At 43.7% G+C, this 13,552-nt stretch overlaps 1 protein-coding gene across 1 annotated transcript in view; it reads left to right on the top strand.

The window, feature by feature from the left end:
• Positions 1-1,981: 1,981 nt before the first annotated feature.
• Positions 1,982-13,552, top strand: part of UHRF1BP1 (UHRF1 binding protein 1) — a 63,367-nt gene continuing 51,796 nt past the window's right edge. The window contains exon 1 of the mRNA XM_030561326.1: positions 1,982-2,114. Within this exon, the coding sequence (XP_030417186.1) occupies positions 2,071-2,114 (44 nt within the window). The 5' untranslated portion in view covers positions 1,982-2,070. The remainder of the gene's footprint in view (positions 2,115-13,552) is intronic.

Genomic DNA, 13,552 nt, shown 5'->3' with positions numbered 1-13,552 from the left:
AGGCTTGTAGGAAACACAGAAAGAGTAAACGGTGTCAAACTCTGTTGTATGTGTATCTACCTTGGAAGGATAAGGGGCTGGCTTGAAATCTGCCTAGTTTTGATCTGTGGTTGCAAAGAGTTGAATATGTCCAATCATATGTTGAAGTCAGTCAATTATTTTCTCCAACACAAATCTGCCAACTCAAATGGATTTTTTGTGGTTATATTGAGACTTTTTTTTTCCTCCCCCTAAGATTACAACCATCTCCCAAAGTAGAGTATAGTCAGTAAAGAAGGAGGGTTTTTTGTCCAGGGTAGGACATTTGGGTATTAAGAGACTGAAATATGATATAAGACACAGGGCTTGTAAACTGAAGGAGCAATAGAATCATTCCCATTACTTTGTTGTTGTTGCAACATTTCACTGAATAACTTAAAACAGAACACACACACACACACCATCACATTGTCTTCTTGTATTTACAATCCATCTGTTGTAGTTTTTGTATGGAACTGTAAAATGAAACTGACTAATCTACTTTCACTGTCCAATTTGAGTGGAATCCAAAAGTAAAACCATCAAGGGAGAAATTAAATAGAACTATTTTTTTTTTCCATTTCAGTCTTGCCTGACACAAGTAACTGGTGAAGTTATTTGTTAAACATCTATTTTTTTTAACTTGACCCATGTCCCTTTTAGAGTTAAAATATTTGCTTGTCTGAAAATGTCTCTGGAAATGAGCTGGGTAGAGAGGAGGTGTGAGACTAAGTGGAAGATTTTCTGCCAATAAGAATCTAAGATTGGTTCAAAAACATGAGTGATAAATGCTGTAATCAAGACAAAGGCAGGGATTAGGAAGCAACTGAGGTAGGACACTTCTTTATAGCATAGAGCTTATGAAATTCTCTCTGCTTTTTTACAGAAGTAAATGTAGCTCCCCTAATGTTTATGCTCTAATCCTGCCAGAGTGGAGAATCCGAAACCATGCAAGCTGCTGTTCTGCTACTTCACCATGGATACTCCTGCTAGTCTAGTGCTAAGCTTCTGGCAAACAAAACTGCTGCTTGCTCTCTGTGTAGCCAAACTTATGGCTTTTTGATGTATATAGATATGGGGTGGAGAGTAAATGAAATGGCAAACTCTTCAAGTGTAGATTCAGCTTATACTTGCAAAAGTGTGCTTACTTGTTCCCCCAAATAAGTAAGCTGTGCTGCCAAAAAAGCACCACCGCCCCGCCCTTTTTTTGGTTTGTCCAGTATAACTGTGTGTCCATTAAGGCTTTTGCTGGTAAAGAAATGTTGCTACGGAGGAATCACCGCCCAACTCACATAGCTATCTTAGCAAAACTTCTTAATATGGACTAGCCTAACTGTGACAGTGCCTCACCATGTGGCCATGACAGTAGTTTCGCAACATACACAGTTTACCCCTAGGGAAAGCATAGGGAGAAATCATTCTTCATCTTCCATGCTTTGGAAAAGGCTCTGTTCGGATGTGTGGACAAGACAGGGTAAGTGTGTAGAGGCCTCAGATGGTGGGTCACAGTCTTAAGGGTGTAGGAGGGGCAGCATGCTCTTGTTGGGTGGTGTAATGGGTGGGCTGGAGCCAGGATATAGTGCAGTTGATGAGACCCTGGCAGGGGTGAGGAGGTGACCCATGCCCCCCCGCCACACACTTGGGGACAATGGGTAGTGGGCCACCTGTGGGGGGGATCAAGATAGCTTGGTGGTGGGTGCTGCCACATAGGGTTGGTCCTGAGGTACTCCTAGGTGCATGCTGCAGGGTGGGGGGACGGTCTCTATGGGTGTCAGTGCGGGGTGGGGGGCTGGTGGTCACTGGCTGCGAGGGGGCAAGCTCAGCTGGGCTCGCCATCTCGGACCGCCAGAGGGCGCTGCTGCTTGGCTGTACCCTCCCCTGCCCTCTCGCTCGTAGGCGGCGGCTAGAGACCGCGCTCGGCTGGGCGCCGCGGTGCTAGCCGGGATGCTGGCGGAGTCGGGGAGGGCTGTCAGGGAGATGGCAGGAGCCGGCTCAGCGGGCGGTAACGGCTGAGGGGCTGGGCGTGAGGAGCCGCCCCCGCCCGGACCCGGCATGGCCGGCATTATCAAGAAGCAGATCCTGAAACACCTGTCCAGGTGAGACACCCACCTGCCTCCGGCCAGCGAGGGGATCCCGCCTGCCCCCCTCCCCGCACACCGCGGGGACCCTGCCTGCCCCGCCCCCAGCCTTGCCCCCCCGGGGCCCTGCTCCCCCTGACCTTGCCCACATTTAGGGGGTGCCTCCCAGCTCGCTCCCCCAAGGACCCTTCACAGACCCCGAGACCCCGCCCCTCAGTGCTACCCACCCCCCGCCCCGAGGACTCTGCCCTCATTGAGGGGGACACCACCCCGCACTCGTCTCTCCTGGGCCTTTTTGCCCATAGCCCAGGGATAGGCAGCCTATGGCAGGGGTGCCAAAGGCCGCACACAAGCTGATTTTCAGTGGCACTCACACTGCCCAGGTCCTTGTCACCAGTCTGGGGGGCTCTGCATTTTAATTTAATTTTAAATGAAGCTTCTTAAACATTTAAAAAAAACTTTACATACAACAATAGGTTAGTTATATATTATAGACTTATAGAAAGAGACTTTCTAAAAATCTTAAAATGTATTACTGGCACTTGAAACCTTAAATTAGAGTGAATAAATGAAGACTCAGCACACCACTCCTGAAAGATTGCTGACCCCTGCTATAGCTGATCTCCCACCCCTGCCCCGGCACACAGGCCCAGAGAAGTGTGGGATCTGGCTGCTCTCCACTAGGAGTAATAGGAAAGGGGAGAAGGCTCCTCTCCTTGGGAGCAAGTGGGGTAGTGAGTGCTTCTCACCTGTCTCCCCTCCAATCTACTCCTAGCCCCTCTTTCACCCCCTTCTCCAGCAGTCGCTGCCCTCAGGTAGGAGGGAAGCCTGTGACAGGAGCACGTTCTGAAGCACCTGACCAGGTAAAGGAGGAGTCGCCATCGTCTCCCAACTATCTTGTTTTTCCTTGTCTTGTTCCTCTTCTCCCACATGCTTCCTACCCTGCCCCATTTCTCTCCTTTTCTCCCCGTTCATTCCTTGCGGCTTGGTATTGACACCTCTACATAGGTAAGAGGGCCTTCCAGCCTCCCTCCTGCTGTGATTGCCTCACCAAAGTGCTCCTCTCCCATAAGTGATTCTGCCACTGGCTCAGGAATACATTCTGTTCAGATGAGAGGGGATACTACCTCTGTCCTGCTCCCCTCCTTTTCCCATTTCCCTCCCTTTCCAGCACATTTTCTCCTCACCCTCCCATATATTGGCAAAAAGATAGATTCTGGGAATGATATCACTGTTTCCTTCTCAGCCTTTCCCTTTCATCCTATCAGCCCTCTTTTTCCTTGCGCGTACACTCTCTCTCTCTCTCTCTCTCTCTGTATGTGTGTCTTCCTGTGGCATAGGGTTGGCTGGCAGGTTAGAAACGATTTAGTGGGAGTGAATGGTAAGTTAATGAGTTTCTCCGGTCATCACTGCTGCCCACAGAGAAGGTGAAATGGAAGGAATGAAAGATCATTCATAGATGTCCCTCTGGCCTGCTTTCCAGTGCTTGCCTCCCTCAGTCTAGTTGGTTCAGTCCTATTATTTGTGTTAAAATAAAGCATAGAGGCCTAACCTCTGAGGAGATGTTAAATTAATTTGGTTTTTCCTTGGTATTTTTGGATTTGGTAATCCTCAAGTGCGAAAGGGGATGTGGGGAAGCTTTTTAAGTAAGAGGTTTGAGAAAGCGAAACTGATAGGTAGTGAATATGTGAGTAAAATGGCTAATAAATGAATGAAAAGAAAGAGTAGGGATAAATGGTAATGAGGTGGTGGAGTAAGGGTCAATGAATCCGGGGGAGAAAGGAGCAGAATATTGCATGCAACACACAGTCTTGATAGATTGACAAAACACTAAGTGACTGAGGTTTTATATTAATGTCTCTAGTAATAACATCAAACTTATATTAAGAGGAAGCAATATCTAGTGATTAATGCACAGGACCTCTATTCCTGGGTTTCCCATTGACCTGCTGGGTGACCTCGGGCAAGTCACGCTGTTGCTTTGTGCCTCAGTTTCCCTATCTCTAAAATGGGGAGAATATTGACTTCCTTTGAAAAGTGCTTTATGATCTAGGGCGAAAAGAGCTATCTGAGAACTAGGTATTATTACTAACTGTGTGACCTTGGGCAAACCACTTCATCTCTAAAACGAGGTCAACAAATACTCACTTCAAAGGGGTTGGTATAATGCTTGGGAACCTTGCATAAAATGGGTAAAGGCAAAATATCACATGGCACCTTTCACCTAAAGCTTTTAAAGCATAAACATGGGCAAGTATTTATCCTCATTTTACAGATGGGGAAACAAAGACAAAGTGATTTACCCAAGGCTACATAATGTCAGTTGCAGAGCTAGGAAGGGACCCCAGGAGTACTGTCTCTCTATGCCCAGTTTTCTACCATGAACAGCATAGGTGCACTGAGGTTGGCAGACTTTGTATTTATAGACTGAAGGTCATTTCTGGGACCTGCAGAAAACCTCTGCAAATGTTCAATGAGCGTCTGTAAAGCATCTGTTTAAGGCTGTTCTGTGAGTCACCAGTTGCTCTCCACCACACCTTTATACCAACAAGAATATTACACAGCCTGCTAGTAAGTTTCTCAAGTTCATTAATTTAAATGATTTTTTGCTAGTCCTGGCAGCACACAACTTCCAAGCTTCCCACCTTCCCCTACCCCAAACCAGCGTGTTGTGTGGATTATGGTTTCAGCATTCTTGTCAGAAGGTGCTGACACATTGATAATGGCGAAAAGTGCATGAGAGTACACTGGACTAACTAGTAATGGAGACCTCAATAAAGCTAATGTGTTTTCTATGTCTCACTAGCTGCCACAATTAAATGACTTGTTTTCTGCCAATACATAATGCTGTCATTTGCTTTACGTCCATAACCTTTTTTCACTGGTATTTATGGGCCCCTTAATCTTTTGGCTCATTCTTGCCTCTTGGCCTCCTTGCCGTACATTGCCGAAACCCCTTTTTAGTGACTTTTTTTGCTCATGGACACCCCCCCTCCCCGGTACTCTTCCTAATATAGTTATTTTACAGTCCTCATCTTTGCCTTTTTCTAATCCTTTGTTGCAGTGCCTGGATTATGGTCTAATGATGTGAGCAGTGATCTTGGAGTCAGGAGGATTTCTGGGTTCTACTCCTGATATTGTTACTGGCTTGGGGTGTTGTTTTGGACTAGTCGGTCAGGCTCCAGTCCTTCATTCTGTTTACTTCACTGGGGCTCTGTCCAAGTGAACTGAATAGCTTGCAGGATTTTGGCCTGAGTCACTATCTGTAAAATGGGTTTTCCTAATTTACATGGGGATTGAGAAATTTAACGTGCTTTGAGCCTTCACATTTAAAGCTGCTGTAAAAAAGCATCACTATTATAATCTGCATTTTTAATATTGCTACCACAGTTTTCTTTCACATAAAATAACCCAACTCTTTATTCATGTGGGTCTGTCTTCTAACAATGTGTGTGTGCTCAAGAGACGGTTTGCTACTGAATCATTAAGCTTCCTTTATTTTCTGATTTCAATTTTAATTTGAAATAATTCCTTGTTGCTTTTGCAGCCTCCTCAATTAAAGTTGTGTATGTATTTGTTCTCTCTGTCTGGGAATTCAAAAGGAAGGGAAAATTGAGACTCCAAGGTCAGGGAAATCCAAGGGAGCGTTATACTGTATCAAATTGTTCAGTAGCTGTTATTCAGAAGAAATGAAACACATGCACTTGCAATGGAATAACGATTATCACTTTGTAGAGATCTTCTGCAAAGGTGAGTTTTGGTGTGGATGACGGGGCACTGACTTCAGAATACATCTTAAAAAACTTTATTCATGTTGTGTTATTTTTTAACACATTACTTTCCATTCCTAAAATGGAAAGAGTCTAAAATCTTGAATGTATTTTTCACTATTGGTGGTGGTTATCCTCTTGCACTATTTTTAGCTTGCAGAAGGAAAATTGTTTAGCTGGTTTCACTGTCTTGTTCTCCTGAATTGGCATGGGGCTGCTCTGGTTGGGTTGCAGACACTGTGGGAAAATGTTCACATTGGAATCAGAGATTGTGAGATTTCTGGGGCAGGGATTGTCTGTGTATTTGTACAGTGCCTGGGATCTAATCCCTGTCTGGGCTCCTTAGGCGCATACACAATAAAATACTTTTTTTAATTCAGTAATTTGTATGGAAACGCATCTCTTGATCTTAGCCTTTATAAAACCTTCATTTTGACACACCATGTGTTTTGAGTCTAAAGAGTGATCCCTTTAATGTTTTCCATTTCACTCAGCTTGGATAGTGAAACCAGATTAATCTCGTTTGAATGCACTAGTAATACTTAGCACTCTTATAACTGAAGCAAGTGCTTGATATTATTGCTTTACAAAGGTAGCTCAGTATTATCATCTCCATTTCACAAGTGGGGAAACTGAGGCACAGGGCAGTGAAGAGACTTGCTTAAGATTGCACTCTTGTTTTGGTTCACTACACTGCAGGGGTGAAGTCTTCAGAGAACTATTTTTGTTGAATTTCATGGGGAAAACTTCTGCCCACTCTTAGGGCAGGTCTGCACTAGAAGCGCTACATCAACACAGCTGCACTGATGCAGATGCGCTGCTGCAGCGTGTCAGGTGAAAAAGCTTTATGCCGATGGGAGAGCGTACTCGCATTGGCATAATTACTCCACCTCCATGAGAGGTGGAAGCTATGTCGGCGGGAGACACTCTCCCGCCAACGTAGCGCCAGTGAGAACAGAACTTAGGTAAATTGCATCGCTTGGGGGTTTCCTTTTCACACCCCTGTGTGACGTAAATTAGATCGACTTAAGCGGTAGTGTAGACCTGCCCTTAGATTTAACAAAGGCTTCCTAAAGCTTCATTTTATTGCATACTTAAAAACCATACATGAGTATATATGGATAATCTCTGCCCAATAGATGAAGGGTCCCTGTGCCAAAGAACTCTTTCTGTAATGGCATGAGTGAGTGTGATGCAAAATGGGAAGCATAGTCACTGTTTCACAGGTTAGGGTAGGTTTTATGTGGTTTCTTAGGAGGCAAAGAGGGTGGTTGGCAAGCTTTGCCAGTTTCAAGTCAGGAGGGCAGTGTGAAAGAAGGCATTGATTGAGTCAGGAGTAGGCGAAGGAAACAAAGGGAGCTGTCAACAGAGAAGCTGGAGTGGTGTCTTGGGAACAGGGTGGGGTGTGTAGGACGAGAGGAGCACTGGTGTAGACTGGTCAGGAGTTATGGAGAAGCTTCAGTTGTCTGTGGAAAGTGGGAGAAGTCAGTGCTGAAATTGACTGTGGTGAGAATAATGGGAAAATCAGCACCATCACAGAGACAGCAGAGAGAACCAACTGTGTAGAGAACTGAATGAGCTTCTCCTTACTGTGTATGTGATAATGGAACGGTGCTATTTATTGCATCACCAAGTGGCCTAGGCAGCTGGCCTTAGTCATTCCAGATGTGGGGGATATGAACACACATGATTACATTGTGCTGTCACTTTTCTTGTCTCTGCTGAGCCCACCATACTTGTGAGCAGGCAAAGGACTGACTCTAACAAGGACCCTTCTCTCCAGATCTCATAGAAAGTGCCAAAGCACAGTTCTTTTGTGCTCATGGGCATTTCTAACCCCTCCCCACACACGTCTCACATTTAGTTACTTGGCTCATACAGTCCCAACTGTTCAATTGGAACACTGGTTTGGACCTTGGTTTGGAGGGTTTTAATGGACCGTGCCTTCTCCTGAAGAGTAAGTCTATGATACAGAGTGAGACTGAGAACACCTGGAATCATGGGAATCCAGGGGTGAATGTGGCAATCTGATGACAAGGAGAAATGAATCTACTCTTAGAGTTCTGAGTGGTGTCTTCTAGTGGAATTCCTCACCCACAAATAACTTGTGTTCAGTGTTATTTCTTTCCCTGGATTTGAAGGTTCCTGGATGAAAGAGACCCCTTTGGAGAGTACAGTAGAATCTGAGTTACACACATCTCAGAAATGGAGTTTGTTTGTAACTCTGAAATGTTTGCAACTCTGAACAAAACATTATCATTGTTCTTTCAAAAGTTTACACCAGAACATTGACTTAATACAGCTTTGAAACTTTTCTATCCAGAATAAAAATGCTGCTTTCAACCATCTTAATTTAAATCAAACAAGCACAGAAAGTTTCCTTACCTTGTCAACTTTTTTTAAACTTTCCATTTATTTTTTTAGTAGTTTCGTTTAACACGGTACTGTATTGGCGCTTTTTTTGAGTCTCTTCTGCTGCCTGATTGCGTACTTCTGGTTCCAAATGAGATGTGTGGTTGATGGTTAGTTCGTAACTCTGGTTTTCGTAATGCTGAGGTTCTATTGTACAACCAACATGACAGAGGTTGAAGCCTAACTGTTAGCACAGGTGACTGGTAGGGTGTAAGGTTGCATAGTTAGTTTCACTGATTGCTCTGCAAATTTTATCACGTCGTTCATACAGTTGGTAGTAGGGATAGGAAAAGATGGTTTGACAGCATCGTGTCTTACATAGCCTAATGTTAAAGCTTCCTTTCTGCAATATGGGTCTGTTTCATGTAAATCTTTTAGAAGAAGAGGAATTTTTCAAAAAATTTGGCAAATGATTCTGAAAACCAATTATTATGTGTGTGGGAATTAATACCAGTTGCAGGTCAAATTTAAGCTGGGATTTCAAACTTCACATTTCTCAAGTACAGGATTTCGAAATTCTTTGATGGGGTGGCCTACATCTGAATATTGTCTCATGGACACTCCCCTCCCATTCACAATTGTGCAGGCCAAGTTACCTCCTTCCCATCCTCCTGCCAAAATTGTGTTGACTCATCTCCCGTTTTGTTTGCAATCACATAACATCCCTGTGGCATTTACAGCAATAGCCTATGTGGAAAAGCAATATCAGGAAAGCATTTAACATATCTTTATCTTTTAATGCAATTTAGCCCCTGGAAATAAGGAGAAGTCAGATTCATGTGACCAGTAAGCATGTCACAGACCCATCTGGAAGACTCTTATTTAGCACCTTCTGCCTAGGGATCCCAAAGCACTTCACCAACATTGAAGAATGCATCCTCCTCATCCCAATAACACACATCAGGATCTTCAACTAGACTCTGGGAGGAGTTAATATCTGGCCAGGGAGATGTCCAGAATCCATCTGGCCCTCATCCCCATGTTACATATATAATACTAGAGAATAACTGAGCAAGGAGGCATTCCTTGCACTTTGTTCAACATCTTGGTACATAGCGTTTCAAGTTTCATTCAGAGGCTAGAATGACAATGGTGTCAGAAAGACCCCTTTGCCTAAGGAGACTTATCATTCTCTAGAAAGCACTGAGAGAGGGGATAGAGCAATGTGTAAGTCAGGAAAGTGGGATGTAGCCTCCATCAGGAATTAGTGGGGGAGGTTGTTAGGCTTGTATTAGGCAGGCGGTTAGAATAGATGATTATAATGGTCCCTGCTGGCCTGATGATCTCAGAATTATGCGTGGAATGGGGAAAATTCTATGGTTGTATGTGCTTCCTATTTTCATCAATACCCCCGTTTCCTGTCTAAATGCATAACTCTGGAAATTACCATCTGCCCTCCTAAATTCCCCAGTAGGTTTACTTGCATATGTGATTTTTCACTTCTTGTCCTAATCTGATATGCATTGTTGCTATGTGCTCATAAGCAACTGCTGCATACCACCATCAGGTGGTTGCCTTTTGGTTGTGGTTGAAGTGACTACTGCATGTATGGTTGGTAAAGTGCTTTGGGGTCCTGGAGGCTAAGAGGTGCAATGTAATTGCAAGATGTTATTTATTCACCTTAGAACCCTTTTAGTTTGTTTTAGTATCTTTTTTCCCCTCTGCTCATGCTTTAAGCTAACTGGAAACACACTGCTTTAGTTTAATGGAATCACAGTCCTTGGAATGGTCTGATACTGGTCATCCTATTTGGCCCCTTGAATTAATGGAAGGTGCTCACCAGAACAGCACCTCTGATTGGATTGAGCTCAATTTCAAACTGTACAGAGATGAAACTGCATTCTGCCCTTGGTCTAACCTGCAGATATTGAAATGCCTATTTCCTTTATTAGCTGTTTGTAGGAGAGTTATTTCCATATTGACTTTTGTTACCTGACACAATGCAGCTGGACAGCGACAGACTAAAAGCAAGCAGGACTTCTGCTGCAGAGAATTGGTAGGGGGACTTGTACAGTCTTTCATCTCTATAACCTGCTTGAAACCAGTCCAATGGAGTAGCAAATGAAGGACCTTGCCATTGTGTCATTATCATGCAATGCTCTATGTGAAATGAACTCTGGAGGCTTGGTCCACTTATGTAAATGAATGGGTCCATACCTCAAAATTGATCACTGTTGGTATTGTGTCTCTCTTTTTGATAGTCCCAGCAGAGAGGATAATGACTGAATTGCCCATGTAGACTGAACTCCTATGCCAGTTATGTGCACTGTGGGGAGACCTTCAGTTTCTAGGGCTCCCAGTCTAGCACCTCTTCCCAGGGCTAATGACACTAATAAAAATATACAAAGTAAACTGTTTTCTGCTACCATAGCTCAGAAAGGAGCCTTGTTCTGTGAGCCTGAAGTTGTCTCTTTGCCTTTTGTATGGTACAATAACAGCTTCTCACCGCAAGCTTCTGGAGAAGACTTTAACCATGATGCATTGGGCTTTAAATATCTCACTTTGCCTGTAGGGCAGATTCGTCCTGAGCTGTCATACCACTGGAATTCAAGATAACGCTGTAACCCACAAGAAAGGCATTCTCAGTTTCAGCACCTTTTTATACCCTCCTTCAGTATCTGAGGAATTTACAGCTCCTCATTAAGATGGGAACCACAACTTGCCTAAAATAGCTGTTACAGCTATGGGGAAGTGTATAAAACCACAAACCTTCCAGCAGTTAAAAACTGATGATAAATTATTAGTGGAATGGAAGTTTCCCTTCTGCAAAAGCATCATGTTACTACTTTTTCAACACGCTGTGCTTCTGAACCAGCTGGTAAGGTGCCTTGTGCCCCAAATGAAACAGAACACATAAGTTACAATCAAAAGAAACATGACCTGAGCAATAAATCTTGAAGCAGAAGCCAGTGGAAAACCAAAAATATGTTCTTCAGCCCACCCTGAAACACTCTGCATCCACCCCACAACAGAGAATGGAAGCAGAGATGCAAATGTTTGGAGTTTTCTCTTTGAAGGATGCCAGTCTCTGTAAAGTAACAGAGGACTCCAGAATCTGCAGCTTTTGTTGCACAAACGCCTGCTTCCTGTCCCCTTGAGACAATACCTCAAGATGGTTAGCAGTTCTGCACCTGCTGATTTTAATGCTGTGACAAGCATGCAGGGCAATGGATGATCTCCTAAGAAGGCTGGTCTTGTGTTATTTATCTATCTGACAGATGGGAATAATGCCTCCCTTCTTTTCAGGGAGTTAAGGAGATATCTGGTAAACCTGGCCCATAGTGATGCACTGTGTGGTTTTCGGGAAAGTCACTTCAGCTCTCTGCCTCAGTTTCCCCAAGTGTATAATAGGGATAATACTTACTTGCTTCATCCTAATGGTGAGATAATTAACTCATTAACATTCATATATTGCTCTCAATATAGATTTAGAAACACTAGAGAATGGAAACATTTTCAGGTAGAGGGCGAAAACAGTTCAAAGCAAGGGTCTCTTCAGTCCATTTCATAAGAGAGGGACTCTTGTTAACCATATATTTCAACCCTCCACTCCCCAATACACTGTCACATTGATTCTAGCAATACTTCATTCTGAAGTAAGAGCTGTCAAGGGAATTGGTGAGCTGTGGACCTCAGTTTGACAACCACTAGTTTATAGGCTTCAGTCTCTTAAATTTCTGCATACCCCTTTCCGGCAGAGCTTTTAGGAATATGCTTTGGTAACTACTACTTACAGTGTTGGTGGCTTTGAGTCTTGTTTTCCCCCCCATATATTGATTAATTCTTCATGCAAATATAGACCCCAGATCACATGCTGGGGAAAGTAACAGCTAGCTGCTACTTTCTTGTGGTCAGTGGGTGGGGGAAGAGTGTACGCATGACAGGGCATGCTTTCTTCCGTATAAAGTTATCTTTAAAATCGGAAATGTACTTCACAGTCATCCATCAAAAGAGCTAAACTAACAGTTCTGCAAAGTAGGTGTCTACAGTTTGGCTCTTGATGGTCTCAAACCACTTCCACCTAAATCACAAAGCTTCGTAGAGGAACGTGCACTCTCTCTGGCAAGTTAGAAGACTTACTGCGAGAGAGAATAATTTGGACTTCTACAATGCAGGAGGCAAGAACTCCTGGCTTCAGTTCCCAGCTCTGACACTGACTTATAGTGCGGCTTTGTACAAGTCACTAACGTTCCTTATATCCCTGCTTATTTCTCCCCAAATGACTAATATTTACCAACCATTTGTATGATTGTATTAATAGTTGGCACTTACCACAAAATACTTCATACGTTATATAGGACCAAGTGTATAGTGTGTATATATGCATGCATGCACAGTAGTGCTTTACTAATAGTGACTAATTATAAGCCTACCGGCCTCCTTGTGTGATAGATATTGTCCCTGTTTTACAGATGAGAAAACAAAGCGACCACGACGTTAGGGAAGTTGTTCAAAATCACAGAGCTAGGATAGAATTCAGTAATCCTGATTCCCATTCCCTGCTCTTGTAGTATTTTGCCTGGACTTGTTTTTCTGCCCTCACTTCCCACACAACCATTGTATTGACTCTAAATTACGCAATAGCCTTTAATTTCCAGTGGGTGGAAATAAACTGCAAGGGGAATCAGACTGCAAAATAAAGAGTCGCTCAAAATCCTGGAGGTGGGGCTTCCAACTACCATAAAGGAGCAAAGGTGGTGTAAAATTCCTCAGTTTATGCCCTGCTTTTTAGTTGTCTTTGCTTGTGTGCTATTATTTGCTTGGGGTTTAGTCTTGGGAAAAACCCTGGCAGCTGAACGAGCTTTGCATTCCGAACTTCAGGACATGGAATGGTTGGCCTTTGAAGACTATCGAGCTTCCAACTGATGGACTCAAAATAGCAAAACAGCTGCTCAACAAGTGCATGTGTCAACCCTGGCAAGACTCCCTCTTTTTTCAGATTAATTTGTGGCCTGTTGCACAAGTCTCCTTCTGGTGAGGAAGGAGTTTGCTGCATGTTTTGAACTGAGTGTGCTTGAGCTGGAGCCTCCATAAAGTTCCAGCATACGCAGCCCTGATTAACTGTTCCTACCCAGGAGGAGAGATGGGCTAAAAGGGACTAAGTGAGTGGATGTATGCATGGGGGAGACACACTCTGTGGTAGGTGAACATACCAGGTTATGCTGTACAACAATTCTGTCTTTTCCCCAGCATGTTTTGGAAACCATGGTTTATTTCGTAGGTTGAACTTTGAACTGGATTTTCAATTCCTTTTGGTTTTAGTCGTCATCTTGC

Source organism: Gopherus evgoodei, chromosome 4 (assembly GCF_007399415.2).
Source record: "Gopherus evgoodei ecotype Sinaloan lineage chromosome 4, rGopEvg1_v1.p, whole genome shotgun sequence".
Lineage (NCBI taxonomy): Eukaryota > Metazoa > Chordata > Testudines > Testudinidae > Gopherus > Gopherus evgoodei.
The sequence above is the reverse complement of the archived record's forward strand: the minus strand, read 5'-3'. Positions and strand labels throughout refer to the sequence as shown.